The following is a 27077-nucleotide window of genomic DNA, read 5'->3' as shown; positions in this document are numbered from 1 at the left end:
ACGAAGCCATGCCGGTATCTTTTTCCCAAAAAACCCCACGATCTGGGTGGGAAAATGCATTTCCTTTCACATTGTCTGCATTTAATATATGTATCTAAAACCAGCACTCTCACGCATTATTGTTATTATTAAAAGATACATGATTCAGTGTTACTACACACTCACTGTTTTAAATGTACTGAATGTGATTCTTTGTAAAGATCTCAATGCCCTTGCGAGGGATGGGGAAATGCCCATAAATGCAAAAATACTTGGTGGGTTCTTATAAAAGCCACCAGTGCCACCAGTGCCACAGAGCGTAAGCAGGGGTGAGGGGAGCACCTCTGCAGGTCCTCTAGGTTCCCCCTTTATTTCTGCCCCTTCCCCTCTTGCAGCAAGTGGAGGTGAGCCCGCAATTAGTAGACCAGACACACTTGCCCTTGTGCCAAAACCCAAAGGAGGACAAGACAAGGTAGGGGAGTAAAATCTCTTTAAGCAGCCACAAGGTGTTTGAGCAGGCAGACCAATGAAACATCACAGTGTTGGGAAGCCATGCCAGGGGATCCTTATTTTTTCAAGAAGATGGGCACCACAAGTCGGTCTTCCTCCTCTGTGAGCAAGCGAGCGTTTGCAGCACAGTTCTGCGGCATCTTCTGAGGTGACGGTGCTACAGCACCCACATTTGCACTTGTGGAAGGAGCACTGACTGCCATATAAATCAGGATACAGCAAAGAAAAAATTTCTGCTGGGAGGGCTTGAATGTGCACAGTCCGGTAAATTAAAAATATACAGTTCATTTTATGATGTCTCAGACCTGTTTCTGCATTGTTATTTAAATGATGTATTAAGTAGATATGCTAAGCACTTGTTACATGAAACTTTATAATTCGCCTCGTTCTGTACAACAGCTATGTTGATTATTCTGACAAATTACTGAGGGAATAATACAACATAATCCTGCTGTGGGTAGTTGAGTAATGCAGCTAGCATTTTTCTTCTTCGTGAAAATCAAAGTTAAAGGTTAGTGGTTGCAGACCAAAGTGATATGTTTTTTTTTCTTTTCAGAACTTGAGAATTTCCCGCTTGTGGAAAAGTAGCATATTCACTAGTCCTAGAAAGCTAATCAACTCCCTTCCTTTACAAACATGTGGTAGCTAACCCAGCGTACAGGAAAGAGACACATGTTTGATTGCACTGTTCAGACTTCGTATGTTTTGCAAACAGGGTACCAAACATATGGAAAAATAGGTTAGTTCTATGTAGGTTATCTATTCTCCACAAGATTAAATACCAGTGTTATTAACTTTAAGAATAAAAGTTGCTGCCATACATAACATTAAAAAGAAATCAGTATGTAATATATCCAGAGTCTAAGGATAACATGAGTAAAACCTATTCATTTTGACATGTACCAAAATGATTTATGGACATAACTATCCACACAACACAGAAGTACAGTCTTTAGATCATCTGGACATACCTCCTGTCAACAAGAGGAATCTTAAGAGGATCATAAAGCCCAAATTAAGAGACTACATGGGAAAAGAAGGCTAAGGACGAGAGGAAATGGCCTCAGGTTGCGCCAAGGGAGGTTTAGACTGGACATTAGGAAAAATTTCTTTACTGAAAGAGTGGTCAGGCCTTGGAACAGGCTGCCCAGGGAAGTGGTGGAGTCACCATCCCTGGAAGTATTTAAAAGACGTGTAGATGAGGCGCTTAGGGACATGGTTTAGTGGGCATGGTGGTGTTGGGTTAACGGTTGGACTTGATGATCTTAGAGGTCTTTTCTAACCTTAATGATTCTGTGATTCTATGATTCTGTAAGTCCTATGTAAGACACATTCTTCACTTCTGAGGAAGGAAAATCATCAGACCCAAAGAGCAGAGGGAGAGAAAAAAGATTCTGTGATTATACTTGCATTACTATTGAAGAGGAAATAGTTATTAATATTGTGTGCACTCTTCAATTGCCTTTTTGTGGCTTAAGACAAAACACAAAAAATACCTTCCACCATAACCACTCAGCTATTCTTTTCAGTGCCTCTTTGAGCTGTCTGCCTTTTACTGAATGGATGTGAGTAGGATATAGCTGTGCTTTTGTGTACATTTTTTAACTTACCCTAAGAGAAAGGGTACAGTTGTGTGAAAAAAAAACCCCAAAACATTAACCTCCTGCCACTCGGGAAATATGAAACTCAAGTCTTGCCATGAAAAATAATGCTTTAAATATATTAGCAACCAGGCAGATTTTTAGAGGTGCCCTAGAGAATATTCTCATTGTGTGTTATGAAGACAAATATCAAATTATCTCCATATGCAATCTGTAGTCAGGTTTTTTGCAGGCATTACAGCTTCTCTGGGGTATAGTCTTTCAAATGTCAAATAAAAAATGCTGATATCCTCTTCTTTTGTCAGAAAACTCTCTATACTTTCTTAAAAGCAGTAACTTGTGAACAAGTGAGTTTGATTTGGATCCCAATGAAATACCTCACAAATGATGTCTGTAATCCTGAATGCTATCTTTGCTGCAGAAAGGTGAGCTCCCTCAATGCTTGCTTTCAGTGTCATATGTGAGCGCTGCACAGCCTCCCTTGGCTTTCTCTGTATCTTCTTTATCTGTGCAGACCAGGGAAAGGCATCATTTCCGTCTCACTTACACCCTCTTGATAGGCCTCCCAGGGTTATGAATATATTTGTTGCTCTCTAAAGCAATGAGACATTCCTCTTTTCCCTCTGCCCCACGCAGTCAGTGCGAGCAGGGGCATCTGGCATCAAAAGTACATCCAGTAGTTTAACTGGTTTAGCTGTGTGTACAGCCATCTCCCATCTGCACTGACTTCACAGCCACCATAAGGCCCCCTATACAGTTGGAGTCTTGTAACCGAGCCTGCATACGAACGGGAATTAAAGTCTGCTCTAGTCAATGACTGCACAGCTCGGAGTAGCGATTACTTCATTCTTGGAGAGTGTGAAAATCCCATGGAGCCATGAGAAACGCTGCATTGTTCAACTGGCCACTCTGTACATGAACAATAGAGGCTGTTTCACAATGCCAGGTTTAACAGTTAAATAAGTTCATTTAAAAAAAAGTTACAGTCTAGCATATGTGGCATAAGAGACCACCGACAAATTCTGACAGTCACACCCACAACAATACATTATATTTCTGCCTAAGTATGTCCTTTGCACCTTTCATGAGCTAAGCCTTTTTTTTTTTCTTTAACTATTTGCAAAGCAGTAATAAATACTCAGGCTCAGAAAAGAAGTATTTCTCATGCCTGCTACTTAATTACAATTTATAGACTCCAGACTAGATTGGTCTAAGATACATTTTTCAAGTATTCTCTTCTTGTTTATAGTACGACAGTAGTACCTTATTGCACATTGTTTCTGAAGCACTCTCTTCTACAAGTGTGAGAAATTATTTCGTTCGGGGCACTTGACAGCTTTGAACCCTGGCAAAATGACTTTCCCCTTCCGATACAGATCATCCTGCAAACCTTTGTTCATCCTCTGCACCAAAAGCTTCTCATAGAGCAGTGGGTGGTAGGCCCCTAAGGTACAAGCTGCATCGTAGTAGAGTTCATGGTAGTGACATAGGTCGGTCTGTCGGACTGAAGGGATGTATTCGTACACGTGCACTTCGTTACACATGGACATCATGACGAGGATACCTGGAGCAGAAAGTGAAAACAAAAGTGAGTCCCAGATTTCACCTTTCTCAGAAATTTCCCTGCAGTCACCCAATCTCTTTTTCCTTCTTGCTTTCCGTTGGTGTTGCACACCTTAAGTATTACTTCTGTAAAATTAAGTGGAGTGATAGTTCTTTTTATTAGGGCAGCTTTCACTTGTCCCTGATACATAAAGATCGTGATTCCTGTAGAGTCGATGGGGTAGGACAACAATCATAAGGAAAGAGTAAAAAGCCTATAAAGGGCTTGCATACCACCATCAGCCTCCTTGAGTGAGAAGACTGCCCTCTCCCACCTCCCACCACGTACCCTATCCTGTCCACAAAACATCCCACACAAGAATCAGGGACCTAATGCAGCTGCATGCTATTTTTTTTGAGTCAACTGATCACTTCTCTTGGTTTTCTTGTAATATTATCAGTTCTTGAAGCTATTTAGCAAGACAGACCAGGTCTTTACATTCACCTGCAGAATACAGAACACACACATACACGCAGAGCAGTTGTCTGGTGTTTTTAAGGAGCTCTTCTTGGTACTTCTACCACTTCCACAGCTAAACTCTGTACAGGAGATACAAAAAAATTCCTGGTACGCCCATTCTATCCTCCTCTGTGCTTTTGGCTATCTGCGTCTTGCAAATATTTACGTACATCCTAATCTTCAAGGCTATGAAGAATCTGACTGATTTCCCTTTCCTTTTTTGTACACCATGGCAAGGGGAAACAGGAATAGAAAGATGGGCCAGTATCACCCATGTTTCTTCCCTTGACAACTTTTGGATGGTTCATTCAGATCATTGGCAATATTAGGGTATCAATGTAGCCCTTGAAACGTCTCCACATTATTACAATGTTGGTCTTTCGTAGTCTAGAATTGAACCAATTCCACTTTCTCCATCCACTTGCTTCTTTCTAGGCAGGAAGACACTACCAAGAAGGTAGTCTAAATACATCCAGGACATATAAAGAAGCATCAGCCATGTAGTGGTAGCAGAAAAGCCCACAGCTTCTGTGAATTTTGTGAAGAGCCTCACGGAGAGAGGCTGAGGAAGGTGAATTCCTTCTTAGAGACGCGCTGTCACCGCTGTCACCTGGAAAAGGCCCTGACCACCTCCTACTCAGCAAGAAGCAATCCATAATGCCAACCCATTTTTTCCTGCCACATGTCAATGGCAGACTATCATCAGCACTATCAACAGCGGCTAAGAAAGGCCATATGGAAATTAATTTCCTGTTTAAAGCCAGGTAAAGGTTCGCTTTGACCTTGGGCGCAGTGCTAAGATGCTGTTACTCTCCTCATCCCATGCTCAAGATCAAAACTAGAACAGGACAGATTCAGAAGGAAGATAGGTGGGCTTATGCAAACTTTGTTTTCCTATGGCACAATTGTAAATCCATACTTACAGGTGGTCTTTATAGCTTTGAAACGAGAGAAATCTTGCTGTTGCGGCTGCACGTTTTCAAAGGGACTAATATTGGCTATTGATCAACAGCACTGTCTAAACTGCAATACTTTCACATCAATCACAGTTCCTGGGATCATTTTCTGTTTCCCATAGCCATGTGAAAGGAAAATGACGGAGTAAGCATTGGACACCATTCTTTTCAAGGTTTCACTTAAGAAATAAAAATATATAGAAAATGTATTGAAGCACTTGTATCTGGTACCCCTATCCATTAAATATGACTGTCAAGTCTCAGAGGAGACAGCTGTACTAATTCTGCTCACTTTGCACTTACAAATGAGAACTGATGTAATTGTTGGTTTTTTTCTGTACAACAGCTTTGGAATCATAAAGCATCAAAGGTGTTTTGGGGAATTCTCAGAAGTGACATGAATTAACATAAAAAATTATTTTGGTTCGTTAATTAAGCAAAGCCATTTTCTGAAGTTTAGTTTGCAGTTTGGGAACACAGAGATTTCAATGGCTTGCTAATGAAAAGAACCTTATGTTCTCCCTGCTGTGTATCATTAGATTATCAAAATGATTTTTTCCCTGCCTGATGTGTGAAGTAACCGAAAAACAATTACTTCTGTGATTAAATCTTCTGTTATCATAAATGAAAGGTTCTGAAAATGTTTTAGATTGTTCTACAGCTTTACACTCTACAGAGTCTATGGTCTCAGAAAAGCTAAGCATATCAATTTCAAAGGAAAAGTCCAAAATTTTAAGTGAACTTTAGTCTTAAGCAGGAAGAAACGTGGATTCACGGTGAAAAAATATTTAATCCCTATTTGAGCAAAAAGTACAAGCTTAAGAAACCATGTTTCCTTGCCTCCAAACTGTTAGAGAGATGTCCTGAATTGTAGCCTGCCTAGCAACTATGTCTAGAATTGTTTGTTTGTTGTTTCAGTTTTACAAATGCTTTCGTCAGCTTTTCCACTGCCAACCTCCTTCCTCCACTGATGGAGAGCCCACCTGCCACTCCAAGGTAACCGTTATCCAGCTTAATCAGAGGATGGACGATGGAAATGCCTGCAGTAACAAACCACATCCAGAAACAGACAGTAAAATGACTTCTCCCCCAGAGCCAAGCCTGGAGCCAGTTTCGAAAGCTGTACCACCAATGTCTTAGGAAAATTAGCTCTGACGGAAAGTACAAGCCTTAACGAGAGTGTGTTTCATTTCGCTGCCGCATTACCCAGCTAACCTTAAAATTAATAAAGGAAGTTGCCATTTGTGGGATAGGAAAACTGCCAAGAACAAAAATTGGGACGCTCTTATAATTTCCTTAATAATACTGAGGATGGCCACATCCCTGCAGGTATGGTTCAATAATGACAAAATTTTAAGCAATATCATTGACTTTCCTGTAAATTAGTTAATGGAGCACTTAGAAGTGGTAGAGTTTTAGTTCTTAGTGATCTGTGGATCAATGTCCTCTAGAATCAATCTAAAAGGCATGCTGGGCTATCTAGTTTAGCTCCTTGCCTTTCCTGCGTTGTTCCATCCAGTCCATGTCTTGGGATTTCAGATTAGGTTGCTCATAAATAACCATAATTTCTGACAGTCCATTCAAGTTTTTGCTCATGATGGACAATGATGTTTTGAGGGAGGAAAGGCAGTGACTCGACAGGCTGGTTTCTGAGTGGTAACAGCTAATTTACAGCACATCTTTGCATTGAAGTCTAGGGTCAACAAACTGAAAGATGACCTAAGACAATGAGTAGAGATTACCACATACAGAGGTGTCCCTGGGCTATAGAGGCTTATCTGTCCTGGTGGAAATGGGAGCACTCCTGAGACTTCCAGATCTGGTGCACGTGTCAAGTGCCCAAACCCTACTCTGGGGAAAAACAGGGGTCAGTGCCAGACTTTTTCTCTTTTAGCACCTCTAACACCACAGACCCCCAGCCAAAGAGATCAATGGTGCGGTACAACCAGCATTCACACCCCAACCACCTATGGGCGAGATCCCAGGGCATGCAGGATTTCACACACAATCTACAGCTCACGCTGTTTCGTTCAAAAACAAAAGGTGGGGTAGCACTATATTAAAGACGGAAGGGAGGGAAGGCAAAAAAAAAAACCAAACCCAAAATGGTCTTTTTGGAAAAGAAGCTGTTTTCTTTGTATGAATAGAGTCCTCACTAAAATACGGAATAAATGGTTCAGTTCTGTCCTGGGCCTTAGAGGATGTGAACCCCCTCCACAGGGAACAGCCCCAGTGTTGTAGAGCCATTACTGAAATTTAAGATCACAAAAACCATGAATCAACCATCTTTAAAAGAACAGCAGCAGTTTAAACCATGAGGACATTTACACCAGTCCGTGTGCTTGGATATATTCAGTTTTTATTCTCTTTACTTTCTAATGCCATGTCTGGCTTGTTTTCTTTTGGTCCCCAAAAAAAGGGCTGCCAACAGAGCTCCCCAGGCCACGGGTCTCATGTTCCAGCCCATGTTTTTTAGTACCACTCTAACGCAGTTTCTCATTTTGCTTGGTGTTAACAACATTGCAGTGAGCTACTGACATCTGTATCCAGCAGGTATAAGTGTGCCAAGCTGTCTATGTTTTCATTTACCTCACAACTCAGTTTCCCCATCTCCCCTTCTCTCCCCCAGTTACCTTCAGTGATGTTATAATCTTTTTGAAATTACTAATAGCTTTTTGGCGCTTACATGATCCCCAAAATATTTTTTACATTACCTTTGAACTTTTATGTTTCGGATGCAATCACAAATATAAAGAAGAGGTATGTACCTGACTGCTTGCTGACTTGACCTTCCTTCTGTTAACCTGTTTTGCTTGCCAGTCTTACTTGTGAAGTCCTACCTCATTTCTCATTTGTTATCCCATTTGTTATCTTTACACATCTCTTTCTGTATTATCACTTCCTAGGTTTCTCTTCTGTGGCTGAATCTCTTTGCATTTCCTCCCACACGTATTAACCTGTAGTTTCCAAGTTTACTTCCTTTCCCTATATTGCCCAGAGTACATGCCTACCTACTTATTTCTTTCGTCCGTGTACTTTTCACATCACTGCCCGATTCAGTATTATCTGCAAGTTCGTTTCATATCTCATCACTCCTCTATGATCATCAGCATCAGTATGAATGAAAACTAAATTGTTTGATAGCCTATAGGGTGAAGAATTTCCATATGATACACTTCAATATTTGTCTTTGCTCACAGTCCTTAAGTTAGTTTTCAGTCAATGCACAATTACTACATATAAAACAGTACAGACTGGCTTAGACATGACCTAAGAAGACATTAATGAGCATGATGAGATAGTCGTTGTCCCAACACCTTATAGTCTGGACAGAATTAATCTCACTGAGATGTTCATGCCCATCTCTAACCTAGCTGGTCTAAAGCACTCTTTACAGACAACGCAGGAGACAGGCATTTCTAAGGCACAACTCATGTGACTTATTTTAGATGTCTACTTTAGGATGGGATGAATTGTTCCCTGTGTTGTTCCAGTGACTAGGCAGAAACTGAAAATAAGAGTCTCGCTCTTGTTACCAAGCACCTTCTCCGCCACTCTCCTAGGTCAGAAGCTTTTGGAGCTTCATGAAAAAATAACGTAATCGGCTTTTCTGGGAGCACTGTGAGAAGAAATGAAAACAAAGTGTGATTCATCTGACCAAATGTGCCCACTGGTGCAGTTACTCACACCTGAGATAGGTATCACAGGCTCCTTTGCTGTCTGTAGAAGAAAGTGGGCGCTTTTAGGAAGCAATGCATATCTACTCATCCCAGAGAGGACATTTAAAAATGGCTCATACAAGTCATGCCCCAGAAATTCCTGTTTCTTTCTGTTGACTGTAGGGCATGCCTGAGTGGCAGCACGGATACCTGTAGTGCACGAGTTCTACCTGCACTCCCAGTGTGGGATGAAAATTTCACATGTAGAGGGGAACACAGGTCTCATAGCCATATTTAAGAGGTGCCTATTTTTTGCTCTGATAAGTCTGAAGCTGACTAACACAAATACAGACCTGCACCGGAGACATCTAAAGCTAGGTGGCATGAGTCCTGCTCTCTGACTGACCTAGCCATGGACCATAAACAGAAGTCAATTTTATGTGCAAGGATTAAGCTGAGAGGAGATGGCTTTTTTTACACTCATAAGGATTAAGGTACGGGAAGAGGAATGAAAGCAGAGAATTACAAAGTATTTAGGGAAGGCCAGAGGACATGCACAACTTAAGAAAAAGTAAAACCTGAAAGGGAAAGCCTATAGGCTATCTATAGCATGCAAACATGAAAAGAGGGTGAAGTACTCCTTAGAATGAATGCCAAGAGAAGTCCATGGGGCACAACGCAAAGTCTGCTTTTCATCAGTGGGCCCTAAAAAAGCTCAGTAAAAACTAGATTAACTAGATTAATTGGATTAATCTAGTAGTGGCAGTATTACTATCATGCCTAGGGGATTTTGTCAAGAACTTGTTAAGCTCCAGTACAAACCAGCAGAAATATTGCCAGTCTGAGTGATGACATTGCCATGAGATTTGTGGAAGGGTCTGGAGGGAACTGTGCAGGCAGTTCAGAGTCCCCTTGGAGCAGGGACAACTTTGAAGTTAGATCAGGTTGCTTGGGGTCCTGTCCAGCCCAATACTGAGTATCTCCAAGGATGGAAATGGAGCTGTTGAATCTTTTCAGATGTTTACTGGAGCATGCAAAAATAATATTGTAGGCATGACTCTGAAACCAGCAAGCAGGTGCGAAAATGACCATCAGACCTGGTCTCTTCCAGATCTGATGCTTAAGCTTTAAAACTTCTAGATCTCAAATATCCAATTTACATTTCATAGTAAGGAAAAAGTCAGGATATCTGTCATGATTTTAGCTTTGGCAAACATGATTGGTACAACCATACATTCAAAATAACAACTGAAGATATTTCTGTATAGGCCACTCTAATCTAATTCTAATGCCCTTGCTGGATTTTCAAAAGTCCCCTTGGAAAAATGGAAAATGGAAAAATGCAAAATAATTCTGCCTGTGTGGAGAAAAGTTGTTTTATAGTAGATCATTCAAAGGTGTGCTTTATGAATCTTTTATAGCTGAATGACAATGTTCCTGAATACCGTATTGGACAAAAAAAAAAAAAGGATTGTGAGCATAGAATATTCTTTCTAAAATATTTTAAGATATGTTATTCCAAAAAAATGATGTGGCTGTCAGAGAAACAGTCAACCTGCAAGTTTGTTACAACAGTACAATGTTAGGTTCTAATAAAGTATTATGTATCTCAAAATATTATATATTAGTATTTCAAAATCCTCAGAAAGATGTGTTACTTTTTCTTCCTATTTGGCAGATATCTGCGGTGTCAGGAAGTGTTGGATATGGTTTAAACTTAGTCCAATTGGCACAAACAAACTCCTGAGCTTTTACAGTCTGAGCTGAAAACATTTAAACCAGAATTAAATTAAGATTAAATTCCTTGCATGGATAGTTTATACAAATGAACATATACTATGGATTCTAATCAAAAGGAGAAAATGTTTTTCAATTTGTCAATTTTAATGACTCAAGAGGTTTTGAATTTCTAACATGCATCTTTTGTACAGTACAATTAGGCTTTGTGGTTAGCACACTAATTTAAAAAGAATGTTCTCTAGTTTGCAAGTAAATAAAATACAGTTTAATATACCTGAATACAACAGATGCTGTACGAAGGCATCTAGAATAATAAGTGTAATTCAAACATTCGGCAAGAACTCAGCATCATTTTAACAAAATGTAAGAGATGCTGAAAACATTTAAATACACATAATTTGATTATTATACTCACAATGTGTCTCATTTCACACACACCACAAATTTAGTTACAGAAAAGAATTTAGCAAGACACACCAGTAAGTTTATGTTTGATAATACGTGCACTTGAAAGCATTACAAATAAACGTAAAACATTTAGTCTTCTGTATGTTAATCTACTTCTATAGTCTCTATTTGTCCTCTCTTGATTGGATTTCAGGAACCACAGGAAAATTTGTCACTCTGAAACTGGGCCAAATGTGCCTCAGCTATTCTTTGGAACATATAGTAAAAATAGCTCTGGCTTTTTAAAGTACTATTTTTCTTAAAAAGAATTCTTTTACCTCTGTTTAGTTCATGAACTATGACAAATACTAACCACAAGAAAACACTACCTAAATTTACAGAAAACCAAACATTTATTAAGGAATTTAATTGTCACCAAATGGCGCTGTGCCTAAGCTTAGTAAGTTGCGCGGTATTTGTCGTCTTTGATGTACTCACATTATATAGTAGACCTAGAAAATGACGTATTTATCACTTAATGCTGAATGCAAAAAGCCATACATTAATCACAATAATATATTCTGTAATATGAGCATAGACTGGAAAATGCTGACCAGTAATATCATATAATTTTAAATGTATTATTCAAATTTGGGTGATACACTAGAATAGTAAAGATTTTTTTATGTGATTTGGGGTGGTGTGAGAGGAGAGTTTGCTCTTTTATCTCTGTATTTCAGGAAGTAGAAGATGCTCAAATTTCAGAGTGCTTTTTATTAGAATAAGAAGAATGTAAAGCTTAGGTTTTGGAGGTATTATTTATTTGCGTGATAATACTTGAACAAAACTGAGCTGGAAAGAGTAAGCACTATTCTGTTCCTTCACCAACTGCTGGCAAACAGCTGAGTAAGTAACAGTAATAAAGGCAACTCTTAATATGTCAAATTGTTTCTTTCAGTTCACGCACGTGTATTTTTTCTAAGCAGAGCTGGAGATCAGCTGCATTCTTCTATTCAACATGCTCTCTGAAGCCATTTTAAATTTAAGTTCTTAGCCATACAATGATCTGCTAATGTTGCAGTGTAATGATAGTCTTGCTTGTACGATTGTCTCGATGCATGCAAATGAAGATTAAAATAATGTTATCAACTATTAATGATGCATAACTGTTATATCTGTAATGTCAACTGTAAAGCCTCAAACAAGCCTTTCTCTCTCCCAACAATAAAGTAATCTGGGCTTAGTTATCATTTTGCATTCAGTGGTTCATATATTATGCTAAAAGCTACAACACATAGTAAAGACTACCACCCATACAGACAATCTAAAATGTAAAAATCTACACAGACCATGTTTTGATTTGGGAGTAAAAAAAAAAAACAACCCACAGTCAGAGCTTTCAACTAGCTTTTTAAAAGGACAAAAGCTGCTGGATATATAAGGGTATATAAATGTGAATTTCAAGTAAATTCACCTCTGAAGAGGTAAGCTAGCAATGGACTACGGTAACTAGTAATCCATAGCAAATCCAGTTAATAAACAATGGACAGGAGCAAAATCTTCACAGAAAAGCCTGTATATAATCTAGACATTATTAAAAAGCCCCCAAACTTTCTGAATGCTAATGTATCATCCTATCCAATGCACACACAGAATGCTGTTCTTGAGAAACTCAAAGAAGCAGTTTTAGTCTTGGTCTTCAGATGACAAAAATATAAGGTCAGAACTAGGTTGTTTACATAGGCTACCAACGAGGGTATAGGGACAGTTTTCTTACAGCAGAACGGTAAAAATAGAGACTGCCGATTTATACACCACCAGCCTCAATTAAAAACTGAGCTTTGATATGTTCAGAAAGAGGGGAGGAAGACTCAGTTCATATTTCAAGGTGAAAAATGTATTAATAGGAAGTGAACAGGTAACACTTACTTCTGCTGCCAAAAGACAGGGCAAATCCTTCCCCAGTAAGAGTGACTTTTTTCAACTGTTAATTTAGGATTTGCCAGTGGAATCCAAATCCCAGATTTGGTGGTTGGATGCTTACATTTCTTCTGAGAAAAATGGAGTAGATCAAAGTCCAAGACGAGATACAAACATATCAATACTCATTTAACAAACCCAATTTTCAGCCAAATGTGAACCAACAAATTTAACTGCAAAAAGCCACCACGGCAATAGCCTAATGCTAATGCAAGATGATGAGAATACTGTGCAGAGTTTTGTTTAAAAGCACAAAGGTGGCAGCTGCAAAAATGATGCAAAAATATGCCATTGCAAAAATGATGCAAAAATATGCCACTGCAAAAATGATGCAAAAATATGCAAGAATGGGTTCTCAAAGCTCATCTAAGGATTAGATTAGGGAGATAAAGAGTAAATAATTTATAATAAGGAGTGACATTAGCTAAGCTATGACATGCCACATAAGACAGTTACAAGCCAGGGAAAGTCCACATCAGTGTCTCAGAAAACAAGCCAAAAGAGACTCCCAGATTAAAATAAAAGCTTTGGTTTACCCTGGTGAACCTTTCTCCACAAAAAAAACAGTCTCTGTGTTTTCTTGGTCATTATTCATAGCCTTTGAGCTAGAAAATACCACACTAAAGAGTGACTTGTCTGTGCCAAGTTAATCCTTCCCAGACATGGTATACCCCCAGAAGTTAACACCTAACATACAGGCAGCGATTTGACAGTCAATGAGTTCAGCCTACTTTCAAAGATGTCCTGTACTTACACCCATCACTAGGCTGGGTATAAAACAGTGTTAAAGCAGTAACAAAATTAGCGGAAAAGACTGTGGTCAGATGTGGGTCTGCTTGTAGCGTTGTTGAGGCGCAGCTTGGCACCGGTGACGGATGGGCTGCCGCGAGCTGACAGCCCGTTTAGAAAAAAACCGAAGACAGGAACATCTACAGATTAGAACCTGATGGAGAGGAACGGAGAAACTTTGTTCTTGGAGGAAGCTGATCTGTGTTGGGTAATATTCATCTCACCTGGTTTTAGACCTCCGTAGTGTGTTGTGTGTTACCATTTCAGAAGTGGCTGGAAGCAGTGACATATTTAAAAGGCTTAAAACAGTAAGTGAATGTACACAAAATGTGGTATTACTAAAGCATTCTAGACTTGTGCCTTATTTTGTACGTAACCTGTAGAGCACAATCAATCCTGCTCTGTGCCACACTTCTCTCCCCATCCTCTCTTCTCCCCTCCTCTACAGCTGGGACAGGCGCTACGCTTCCCTCACCCAAACCACCAGCTATTGCAGTGCGATTGCCTCTCCTTAGCAACCTGCCGGCTCAGACCTAATGTACGTAGGGTTTTGGGGAACCAGTGGCTCCAGGAAGGAGCTGAGACAGGGCATCCCATACCCCAAAGGAAGCACAAAAAATGTCCTTCTCCCTAGCTCCCACGCAGTGGAGAAACCAGGGAAAAAAGATGCTACCTCTTCTCACTCTCTCATTCCCCTGAAGTCACAGCATGCAAGAGACTACCTCTTCCCCACAAATGACCCACTGGCCTCTTTTCCAAGAGACTTAATAATATTGTGACTTAAGTACTTTAATACAGCTATTAACAATGTTAAAAGATTCCCCTGACATCAATCACTGCTGAAGGATGGTGACTCACTGCCGCAGAAGAACACCATGAGAACACATTCCACCAAGCATCCTCCCTTCGGGAAGACTCAGTTTCTTATAAGTAGTCCTAAACAGCAGAAATAGATACAATTGTCAGGTGAAAAATGTAATTACTGAAGAAACACTCTAAGACCACCCTAAAACATTCCTGATATTCCTGAAAGGAAATAGTCTGATGTTTCCATGTTTTAATTTATACATTTGTCCAATTTTGTAAACTGGGGCTAAAGAGGGTTAAAAAGCTTGAAACAAAAGTGCTTCACTTGATCTAGAACCATTTTTTTTTCACCTTTTCCATGTTACTGGCAGCAACAGTGATGTGAGGAACTGCTGCTCTTCCTCCAGAAGTAACCGCAGCTCACAGAGGGCTGCCTGACTTTCTGCCGCTGTAAACATGGACAAACCAGATCCTTGCGCAGAGTCTGTATTTGTTCTAATTGCAGAGCATTGCACACAGGCTTACAATAAGTTATTCTAATAAAGTGATTAGAATCACTATGGTCCATGCTATAAAGAGCTCACATTCAGGGATACAGGTTCCTCTGCCTGTGAAAATTCATACCCTCTATTTAACAACAGCCTATCTTCCTTCATATAGCTGTTTTGAGCACGATGGTATTAGCAGTGTGGCCATTTAATAAACCATTTTCACATATCTTCTTGTAATTAAGACACTCATATTTTAAGATGGTCATCATTTACCCATTCTTTCTATTATTTTATAGGAAATAATTTTATAGATTTTATAAGAATCGGGTAGAAGCTCAACATTCAGGATACACCTTTCATACAGGTGCACTCAGTTGTGTCTGCCAGCTTCAGTTCCAACTGGATATTTGCTGCAGGAATTGTTGAGAGATACCTGATCTGAAGGCCAACATGACTTTTCAGATTTCTGCCAAGCTGTATTGTATTTTTTATGCTTTATCTTGCCCTTTATGCCCACCTTTGACAATATGCAGTTGCGTTTCTGTGCTGTCTCACAGTTTGTATTACATTACATATGCAATGCATAGACATCCATTCAATAAGGTTACTAAAATAGGAAGCCTTTCCCTAATAAAATATTTAAAATACATCTACAAGAACAGTAGCTAGTTATCAAATGAGGTGGATATGACTCCCAATAAGCTTGCCTTACTGCCTTGTTTTCTTAAAGCTAATAATAGCATTACCAAAACGTCTAAGCATCTCCTTTGGAAAAGAATTCCCAGTACAGGTGAAGGAAGCAAATTTGCATCTGTACACAGAGAGTATATATATCTGTATCTGCTTTTGTTGTTAATGTTTTTGCTTATTTAATGATTGATATTTTCAAAGCATTCTCTGCTTGAAGGATTTTTTTTTGTCAGGAACATTTAGATTTGGGGTTGAAGATTACTGTTCTATTCTTACAGTGAAATTAACTCCATTTCTTCAAAGAAAGCTTCTGATGTCTTTCTTATATATGGTGGAAGTACAGATTGACAATGATCCTCTTCATTATTCTTATGATCAGCAGCTGTTAATCTATTTTTGTCAACAGCTTCATTACTCCAAGAAATGCTTTTGCAAAATTTGAATGCTGCTGGTGAGATCATTCCACATGAGCAGACTTCTCCTTATGAATTTTTACAAGCAGGTTCCAAAAATCTCACTTCAAGAAGTAACCAACTGCCAAGCCATCCTCCTCCAACACACTCCTCCTCCTCTTCTTTCCACTCATGCTCCAGGTAAGCACAACCCACTCAGGTCATAGATGGGCATCTCCCAGACACCTTTATGTCATCTCTGAGAACTTCAGCACCCTCCCCCAGGCCTTTGGTGGCTCCACAATATCCTGGGATGCCACTACTGTATACAGAACCCAAGGTAAATGCTCAGAACTGGTTTTCCCATGTCGGATGCAATCTCAGGTATCTTCGCTTTCAGATTCAGATAGAAAATAAAAAGAACATTTTCTGACTGCAGCAAATACATAGACCAATATCACAATGTCAAGGAGGAAAGGATGGAGCTTCCGAAGCAGAAGATGGTATTTGGAGCTCTACTGCCCTCTGCGTCTCTAGAAGCATGAGCAAGGAAGACCCTGACTCAGCCTTGCTACTCTGACTACTTGCATCCTTTAGACACTCATGATCAGGACCTGCTATGCATCAGATAAGTCATTATGCTGTATGAACTGTGGGCACAGTGCCAAATTATCCCCCAAGAAATGCTAAGGAAGGACCAAAAAATACAGTGAACTGTATTCCTTCAAGTGTAAGAAGAAGAGGGGTGCTTTGGGCACTTTCAGACTGAGCACTGGAAGCCGCGACAGGGCATGGGAAATCCCATTCTTTGACCTGTGTAGGGACTACAGCTTGGCCTGTCAGTGATTTCATCCTCTCTGTATGATCTGCCATATGCTTTCACTTGTCTGATGCGTCTCTGCTCTATGATCCCAACAAAGAAGAACTTCAGAATTGAGTAGGTTCTCAACAGATAAATTGATATGGAATAATACAAATTTCTCAGAGATATATGTATGTTTTATAATATGGTATGCATATTATGGATGTGAAGGGCAAAAAAGCAGAACATTAAATTCACCCAGTTATTTTCTAGTTCTCAAACTGTGTGTTTTAGCTAGTCATTGTTTCTGTATAAAGCACCAAGAACAAAGAGTACATGTGTATGGACTTGATCCTCACACAATGTACACATTTATAATTTTTTACTTTTTTTTAATCTAACACGTCTACTGGGCCCATCTTTGATACACCTACCAATAAAACCTGAAGAAGGAGGATTGGGCTGTATCTTCTCTTTAGTGTTCTCCTGAATGATGTCCCAGAGCTGCCATATAAACTTTGGATGGAGAATGTAAAATGGCTGGTTTGGATTCTTCCTCCGATGCTGTACGTAGGGAGTGAACAGATTGTAGTCTGGCTTCTTATACCACTGGGAGGAAAAAAGTAAGACGTTTTTTAATCTTACAGTATCAAATGTGTTTTGAACACTACACGTACAATAACGTGAACTAGCTTCATTTGCGTTCTTCAGAACAGAAGCAAAGGTAGCAAGGCAGTCTGCACTGGTGGATGCTTCTCCTGGAAAGCCAGTCCTCACTCTGGGCTATTCTGTTTCCTTTCTTCACACAGAGACTCCCAATAAGCAATTCACTGCAGGGGGACGAGCCAACCTCATCTCCCCCTCACAGGCCCGCGTTAAACAAGGGGTTCAAAGAGCCTTGCCACAAGATCCGGGCGTGGGGTGTGAACCTTCCTCTGAAAGTGTCCCTGTCACTGATGGAGGCAGCAGCACCACGTGAAGCAGGCTGACGGCAGCCTGCGTAGGAGGCAGGAGCCTCCGGCATCTGTTGCTAAGGGAGTTCAGCAGATGAAGGTTTACTTTCTACTTTGCAGCCTGCTCAGCTCCGAGCTCCCCCTGCCAAGAACCATCAGATCAACTGGTCCATTGGAGCTGCAGCACCAGCCAAAGCAGAGACTCCCCCAGTGACAACCAGATGGACGTCTGCTGCTCTCAGTGAGGGGGCGGACGGCGGGGCACAGATGGCTGTGGGGGAGTGGACACAAAGGGAAGACTGGTGGGGAGGAGGCCTGAGAAATGGGGATGGCGCCAAGAGAGATTTTCATTAAGGTGTTGTATTTTGTCTGCAATGGCAGAGGGGAAGGTGGGAAAAAACGGATGCGATTCTTCACCTTTCCTGATAAAACCTCCTTCTGAAATCTAGCAACGTTGCCTCCTTGGCAAACACACAGAAAAGTCACTGTTATGTGTAAATAGCAGTATTTTATCAAAAACAACCCCATTGTCCATCTACCCTAGCATCTCAGAGCAGTCCATTCCAGTACAAGTGCTGGCTACTAAGAAACTTTTGACCAACAAACCAATTTTGACCAATTCATGCAAAATTAGCATTCCCCACTCCTTAGATAAAGACAGACTTTGGGGTTCATTGTAACAAGTGAGAACCAGGAGACTGCGGTACTAAATACATTCATTTTCTCCAGTGCTTTCAGACTGATTGGGAAGAAAGATCCAAGCAGACATCTTACCACGTTCAGATTTGCAGAGTAAGGGGCAGGATCCCAGGCTACTAAGGTAACATCTTTGTACAAGGAGCTGTCGATAAAGTGATGTTTTGGGTTGGTGAGAATCTGCAAACACAGATGCAAAGAATTGCACAGCGTTAAAAGCAAGTGGGATCCAGAAAAAATGCAAAATCCTTCTCTAAAATGAACAATCCTCCCCACACTGCTGTTTGTTCTGCTTTAATTCTGGTCCATTTTAAGCATCTTTTTTTAAGAAGAGCTTAGCCATAAACAGCACTCATGACAGTTTGAAGTAGCAGTATGCTGAATTACTCTCCATCTGTGAGGGATGTGATGGGACCACTTGAGATGCTGCATAATTGTATATCAACATTACTGTGTATTCTGGAACTTGAAAACGAAAGCTGCGGTATTTCAGACCGCCTGCAGGATCCTCTTCTTAGACACAGAGTAGCTTTCTTTGAAGGGCTACAGCCCCCAGGTCTTTCCTCGCCTTCCCCCCCCCAACCTTTTAGGTTGCTTTCTCGCTTCAACAGGAAGACAGTCTCATTTCAAGTAACTCCAAAGAGGCAAATTAGACCATGACTGCAAAAGCTGGTATACGTAGAAAAATAATTCCAGGAACAGGCACGTGATAGGGCTATTTTTGAAGTAACTGTCGTATTGCTCTGATCTGCTGCTCTCATGTAACTCCCTCCTGCATCTCCTGGTACTCTGCCTGATCCTCCCACCCCACTGGAAGTTTAGTCTTCACTCCTGCTGGCTCATCCCTTCCCAGACCCTCCATGCCTAACCAGATCTCTCTGATCCCTGGTACATCCAATCTCAGGCAGGATGGAGCTGAATGATTTCAGCATTGGTTGAAACAGTGTGAATTTGGCTCCAGCTGTTAAACTAATCAACATTCCAGACAAATAAATTCATACTAATTTTCATTTCTCATCCAATGAGCCACATTTGATTATGCATACTTTTCTTCAGAAAAATAATATTGTTGCCATAGCAATATTCTTCCTACCATAAACTTTGAGCTTAATGACTTTCCATCACCCTTCTACAACAAGAACAGAATTAGTTGTGCTGCCATCAGCATCCCCAACTCCATTTCTCAGAGCAGTTTTCGCCTGAGAACGTAAACTCCTTTTTTGAGAGTACAGAGTAAACAGACCAAAAGGTCAAGCTTTTAAAAGCTTGGTTCCACAGTTATCACACAAAGGAGCTGTTACTTGCCTTTCAGTAAGCAAGAGCCCTTTGGAGGTGTTGTCCACACAAATTTCACTCTTAGTGACTCCGCATTCATATGTATGAGATGAGTTTCTTCTGCAACAATATCTGTTGTGGCTACACTGGCTTCCTTCACGTCCTTTGGGCTTTCACAGCAGAGAACATGAGGGAAGAAGAGGGCCACAGCAGCCTTTTAATCAACTGAATGCAGGAATTTCCAACAGCGAGGAGGGAAGGAGGGTCAGTAAACCTGTATGGGTAACCCATCTTCAGTACTGGCAGGGAAAGCAACTTTTATCAAGTGGCCTGTGCAGATTTCACTCCCGGAGAGGGGAAGGCCAGTTTCTCAGCAGGTGGCCAGAGCATCACGGGTGGCTTCTGACCTCTTTGAAGGAGCAGAAAGGTGATGGGAACACTTGTGTGGAACACTTGTGAGGAAGCTGTGTGAGCTGACCTGGCCTGAACTTTAGCCATGCCCTGTGTCTTCTTGAGAGGCCTTGTGGAAAGCAAGCAACACAGAGCACAGCAGAGAAGACTATGGGACCCTCCACTACCACCCCAGTGGGAGCATACCGCAGCAGCTCTGGGAGCCAGGAGGACTCCAGCCCGCCACGAGCTGTGGAGAGCAGCTAATTTAGCCGTTTAGTCTCTCTGAATTTGCTGGGGAGCTAACAAAGCTCAGATCTCTCCCTGGAGGCATTTCTCTCTTCTCCTACAGGGAGCCTACTGAGATTAGTCAACTAAATAAAGTTTCTAAATCGTCCTCCTGGCCCAGCACAGGAGTTCAGGCATGGTGAGCACCAGAACGTTTTGGGTAACAGTAAAACGGAGAACAGTCAAAGAAAAGGAAAAAAACCCAACAAAACCCAAAAAGTAAAATAAATGACATTAAGGTCAACGTTCTCTGGTACACTGATTTCAGCACTAAAGCCAGAGTAAGATATTTCTGCTTTCTTCCCCTGAGCAAAAGAAAGGGGGCATATTTAACCCAGATCACTTCAAAGATCTAGTCTGTCCTGCAGCCTCACAGAGAGCTACAGAACGAGTGTGAAGGGAATGACAATGAACAGTCCTCTCTGCGGTGGCAAAGAACATGAACTTATACACACAGAGAACACATCCACCAAGGATTGACTTCGTATGGCCAGTCACTCAAAAAAGAAGAATAAGAAAAAACGAATTCATAAGAATTACGGTAAATGAAAATTTTGCTCTCATCAGCAAGAATCAGTATGTACAGAGCATGCTACGTGGCCAGCCATACTACTGGTGTTGACTAAGTCAAGTCACCTTTTCAATATGTCATAAAATTTCACAGTAATTCTTTTGTTGCTTTTTGGCTGCATTTCATAAAAAAGAAAGAGGCTTGGTTTGCCAAAGACCAGAGCTCAGGCAACAGTTTTTTCAAAATCGAAAAACTACTCTCAACCATCAGGTGTCACTGTAGCTCAATGCACAACTATTTGTTAACACCCATATGCAGAAAATCCCATTTTTTGTTTCCGTTCAGATGAACAAACTCACCTTACATTTAATATCCAGTGTACATTAAAGTTTTTTACTAGTTCATTGCAAATTTTTAAAGAACGATGACTTGCCTAAAGTTATGTATTAAGACAACTCAGTTCCCACTTGTTTTGCCTTCCAGCGAGGAAATAATTGGGGAACTGGAGAATACGAGAAAAGAGCTTTGGGATCCCCACAGCCCGTGCTTTGTGAAGATCCTGGAGCAGGATCTGTGGTGAAGGTCTTCTGTACTGGCAGCTCTGGCATCCTGCAGAGCCTTTTCAGGTGTAGGACACATGAGAAACTTTACAAACCAATTCTTTGAAACAAGGATATCAAGTGACTACTGCCATCACTCTACACTGACAGCAGTGTGAACATCCCTGTAAGGAAGAACTTCTACCTGCTCTACATCACGACTGTTAAATCACTAGCTGTTTCCCAGATTACTCAACACTTTCTCAGAAGTTATTAAATTAATGTCATATTGTACAGAAGTGACATTGACTTTAATTCACAAAAGGAAGATCTTACCTGAGAGTTAATGATCCGCATGGTTGTTTTATTTCCAACATCTTTTTCATAGCCACGTGTCGGAGCAGAATTAAATCTTAGAACGGCATCGTGAGAATCTAGGAGCATAAATGAGGGGGTAATTTGTTTTTCTTAGTAATATAGAACAGTAAAATAAAACAAATGATCTAAACTAACGTAAAACTTCCACATTTCTTCTGATCTTGATATTCTAAGGATGATAAACATTCGACTATGGGCAAACAAAAATCCTCTTGCATCTGCCATACAACACTATTAAAATCCACCAGAAAAAAGTTCAGAATCATCTATTAATTTATCTTGCAATACTTAAATATTTCTCTTAATTGGATAAACTTTGTGTGGGAAGGTTATTAGTACACCCAGTACACACAATTGCTCGCTATTTCCATTGCAAAATTTACAAAGAATTACTCCATGCAAAAGCATGTTAATTGCAAGGATATATAACTGCACATTTGAATGAAGAATAACACTTAACTATAAGCTGTGCTTCACAGTATTTTATAATACATGAAAATCTCAGACCTATTAATCATACCGTGTACTTATTCTCAAGGTCAGTACAAGTCTTAGAGTCTCTTTAGGGAAGTCAGCCCACAAACCTGCTCACACACAGAAACCTGAGGATCCCTTGGTAGCAAAGATCCAACAGAGCTGAACTGTCAAAGTTTCCCCATGAGCTGTTGACCTCCGAATCATGCAGAATGAAAAGCTGCTATAGGTCAAGTATGGGTCAAGGGCAGCCACTATGTGCAAGCCTCTGCTGCATAAGACAATCACTCTCCCAGTGCTTCTTTTAAGGGGGTCTCAAAGCCCAAAAGGTGTGAGGGAGAGTAAGACATTATATCCATTGTCCAGAAACACACTGTCCCTTGTCAATAGTGCCCTATTTGGTCTACTTTTATCCCTTCTATCGATGGAAGCAGAGTATGATTCAGGCCAAAATGGGCATGTAATGCCTTAACCCATAGGTTGTTTATACAGCTGTTTATCTCTAGTCACTTAAAATGTGGTTGTCTGTAGCTCAAAAATGGAGGAGGCAGAAGTTTCCAAAGATAACCAACATGCTTCAATGGAGTTCAGGTCTGATCCTATCAAACTGGGATCTTCCGTCGTTTCACACCTTTACCCTTCACACCTCCACACTTCTTGCACTCCAAACAAGAAAACATTATGTGACATGAAGCCGGCAGTCCAATTTCGGCCATACTTGCTTGCTTTAACATGTTGTGTCTGAAAAGAGATTTTTGCCAAATGTCCACCAAGCCCAAGTCCTCAAAAGCTAAGAAGGAGTGGAGGCTTTTTCTATGTCTCTATGCAGGGACCACCCTAGCGTCAACACCTAGCCTTCATCTGCCTAAACATAAGCATCTTCATTGTGTAGGAGCTACAGGACATGAAGTCAACAGAAGCTGCAGGTACTCCACATTTTTTGAGAAGGGAAAGAAAAACTAAAGGTCCTTTATACTTGAAACCTGCTTATGAATTTAAGAACATAAATTTGGACCTGCATTTGACAACTTTTTGACAATCTGTTGACGGAGAACTGGGAATTGGGTTGGGAAATAGGAATTGTATGGTTCACAACTTAGTTGAGACAGTGTGCTGCATTTCCAGCATTACCCTTGCTGGTTCTTCGTATCAAGACCACAAACCTTTCCTTGACCATAAAATATATGATCAGGACACAGCTTAACACTGCTAATAGCTGGTTTTAAGTCAAGTGATTTTAAACTTATTAAGTATTTGGAGATAACCATTTTAAAGACATTAAAAGTTTGGGGTTTGATCGCAGATCCCTGTTACTTCCTGATGATGCCAAAATAATTGGCTCTCCCATTAAATAGCTTGATCGTGATGGGAGTGTTTGCTGTACTTGCACAGTATTTCCTTGTCTAGTTTCACTCAAAAACAATCGGAGAGGTGGGGGGGAGGAGGGCAAAAGGCAGAACACAAAGTAACATTTCTGCCTGCGTTTCTAATAGTAACACAGAAGAGGGAGCTAAAGGCCTATGAAGAGAAAGGTCCTCCACTGCTGCTTGCTTTCGCCTTTTTTTCTTTTGGGAGGATAAATAGTAAAAGCCTTTTGCCTGAAGCAACTTCATCAACCAAGGCTGTACAGCCCATGGCCCAAAAACCAGAACTCATGCATGGGGTGTTTCTCCCCACTCCCTAACGATGCTGACTTTGCCGTGCCTCTGCGGACACGGGGGTGCTCAGCACCAGTGCCAGGTGGACTCCATAGAGCAGCACCACCGGCTGCCCACGGTGCCTCCAAACTGGCAGGTTTTCCTGCATTTTCAACCAAGAGCTGTTAGCCCTGGTGCCACCTCTGGGAGAAGGCCGTCTTCTCCTACAGCCGCGCATGCACAGGGAGAAAGAGCATCTTGGACAGTCTGATCTTTCTCTTCCTGGTCAGACTCTCCTCACTTTTTCAAGGACTAGAGGGGAGGTGGAAAGGCCAAGAGCTCAGCTGTAACACATACTACCTGGACTCTGCAGGAGAAGCGTAACGTCTTCCCTGTGGGAATAATAATACAAGCAGATGCTGGAGCTTCCATTTTCCATTTTAAGTGGGAAACACTGGCACTATGTCTCCAGTATATTAGCACTTCCCAGGAGCCGCACTGACCACTAAGACCCACAGGTTTGCACCAGGCCCTTCTGGGATGGCTGTAAACAGTCAGTTGGCCCCCCATAGTTCTGGGCCAAATTCTTGGCTCAATCATAAGCGCTTGCCGATGGCCTGGAATACACCTAGAAAAAACCTTCTATGACTCCTGCTGCCCCACACACTTTCCATACATAGCAGGAGACCTGAAACTTCTGTGTAGGCCTTACCAAACAGCATCTCCTCTCTTTAGGCTGCATCAGATGACAATTTCCCAATTAAATCAAAAGCTCTTCCTCAGAGAATGGCATAAGCTTTCTGTGCCCAGAGAGTTCCCAAGAACGGGTACACACAGGAGTATACAGGCCCCAGGTACCATGTCAAGCACCAAAGTCCACACCTGGGCTGCACCTAAGTGTGCAAATGTCATGATGCATGCTGTAATATGTAATTATGTAAATATGTCACAACGTGCTATGGATTCTCCAGTACAGCGCTAATCAGTACTGGTGTAAACTGGGTGTATTGGGGAACACTGACAGATGATTTTGTTTCAGTCAAGGATAACACATTGGAGAGGGGAGGAACTGCTAACCTTTTTCACCCAAAGATTTCTAAATCAGTGGGGCTTCCTGTGAAATTGGGGGTTACCCTGGTGTGATTTTAGCTGCAGGCCGGGCAGGCACCCGTGATCTGCTGGAAGCCTATTAGAGTAGTTTGATAATGATAGCAGCTCTAATATATCCCAGAGATTTAAAGGAAACACATCTGTGCCAGAGAGATGATACAGTGCGATAAAGCAAGTATTGGGATGTGAAGTCCTGGAAGATGGGAGGATTAACGAGTGAACATCAAAAGGCTTTTATAGAGAGCTGAAGGAGGTAACTCTTCTTGCTCCAGAAGCAAGTTTGAGACATACATTTCATCCTTCTTTCAGCGCTCTTAGCATACTGCATGTGTACTACTAAAATGAAGAACTACTGAGACGTTAACACGAGTAGTAGCACTCATTTTTAAAAGAAAAAATAAAACTGACCTGGACTAGTTTTATGGCTCCAAATCCTCTTCTGAATAGCTACCACAAAACCCCCACCCTGAAATGGGGAATTCTGTGTGATACTGACATCTCAGCACACCTGTAACCTCACTGACTCAGTGCAGCAGTGGAAAAACAATGGGTGGAGGTACTTGAACTCATTTAAATTCACTCTTGGAAAAGAGGTCAGGGGACTTGACCTCAGCTCATGAGGCTGCTCAAGGGTCTGAATTCTGTATGTCTGTGAACTCTAAACATGCAGGAGATGAAGAGGATGCTTTACTGCTTCTTGGCATGAAGACAAAGTTCAGTCTGGGATAGCAATACAACAAGCAGTTTCTCTATGAGCCCCCACAAAATACAGACAGGTACAACACAGCTCTGCAGAATAAAACCTGAACATGGCTCTAATCTGCTGAAGAAATAAACACGTTGCAGCAAAATGTCAAATATGGCAGATCTGATGAAACCAGTGCCTCCTTTGTACTACAAGGTGTAACAGGATAAGAAGGCATCATTGTTTTCTTCAAATCAAATTATGACTTCAGGCCTGATTTTCCTTTCAGTTATATTGTCCTGAAAGGGAACAGCTTCACTGAAGTCCATAAGCTCACATCCATGTAACGCTGGTGAGAGAGAACAACCAGACTTTACAGACCCATGCTTGAGAAGAATGAACCTTTTGAAAGACAAACACGAACACACACATGTACATATATATGCACATGAATAGATGCATTTCACCCACCTATTTCATCCCCTAGAGAGGAGTTCAGTATTGCACCAGCAGACATAACTACAGCACAGCTCCCAAAGCCATGTGTATACAATTTGCCCAGTGGAATCTGGGGAACGTGCTTTTCCCATCCAAGAGTGGAGAAGGGAGCCTCCTTGCCATCTATTGTTTTCACATTCACCCTTTCTTTTAGCTCGCAGAATAGCTGGTCTCCCGTCAACTTGGAGTTTCGTTTCCCCTTGAACCGCACCCCATGCTTATTGGTGCTCAAATAATCTTTCATCGCCTTCTGCAGTCGAGGGTTTAGCATCTTGGAAGAGACATCCCCTTTCCAGAGCTTGTAAAGAAAGGATTTCGACATTGTGGAATATAGCCCATCCCAGTCATCAGATTCATCAAGCATCTGGCTTCTCCTGTGCTTTGTGCTCCTTCTCCTCATTCTTCTCTGATGGCTCCAGTTGTTCTGTAAAATATTTACTTTTGGATTATCCTCATTGGCTGAGATGAATTTTGCTATCTCTTGAAGGTGATTGTGTGACCGAGGCTGACCAGCAGCAAATAAATAATCATCATTCACTTGGTAGAAAGCACTTTTTGATTTTCTTCCTATCTGGGATGGAAAAAACTCATCTTCATTTCTAAAGGCATCTTCCAAATCAGTCCATCTCTTAATGCTTCCAGTCCCCGATTTAAATGTACCTAAGAGATCTTCGTTAAGAAGTACCTCATTCCCATCGATGCCTTCAGAGAATGATGGATCGTGAATGGCTCCCATGATGACTCTCTGCTTGCCCTGAAGGGGCAGAAGCCTCTTAGTTTCAATGTAAGAAAAGGAAC

General features: G+C 41.1%; 1 protein-coding gene across 1 annotated transcript in view; it reads right to left on the bottom strand.

The window, feature by feature from the left end:
- Nucleotides 1-3385: 3385 nt before the first annotated feature.
- Nucleotides 3386-27077, bottom strand: part of ST6GAL2 (ST6 beta-galactosamide alpha-2,6-sialyltranferase 2) — a 23828-nt gene continuing 136 nt past the window's right edge. The window contains exons 1-5 of the mRNA XM_009585941.1: nt 26253-27077; nt 21834-21931; nt 18573-18674; nt 17280-17454; nt 3386-3654 (exon numbers count right to left, since the gene is read on the bottom strand). The exon at nt 26253-27077 is cut by the window's right edge and continues 136 nt beyond it. Of these exons, the coding sequence (XP_009584236.1) occupies nt 3386-3654; nt 17280-17454; nt 18573-18674; nt 21834-21931; nt 26253-27077 (1469 nt within the window). The remainder of the gene's footprint in view (nt 3655-17279; nt 17455-18572; nt 18675-21833; nt 21932-26252) is intronic.

Source organism: Fulmarus glacialis, unplaced genomic scaffold (genome assembly GCF_000690835.1).
Source record: "Fulmarus glacialis isolate BGI_N327 unplaced genomic scaffold, ASM69083v1 scaffold9309, whole genome shotgun sequence".
NCBI classification, from domain to species: Eukaryota; Metazoa; Chordata; class Aves; order Procellariiformes; family Procellariidae; genus Fulmarus; species Fulmarus glacialis.
The sequence above is the reverse complement of the archived record's forward strand: the minus strand, read 5'-3'. Positions and strand labels throughout refer to the sequence as shown.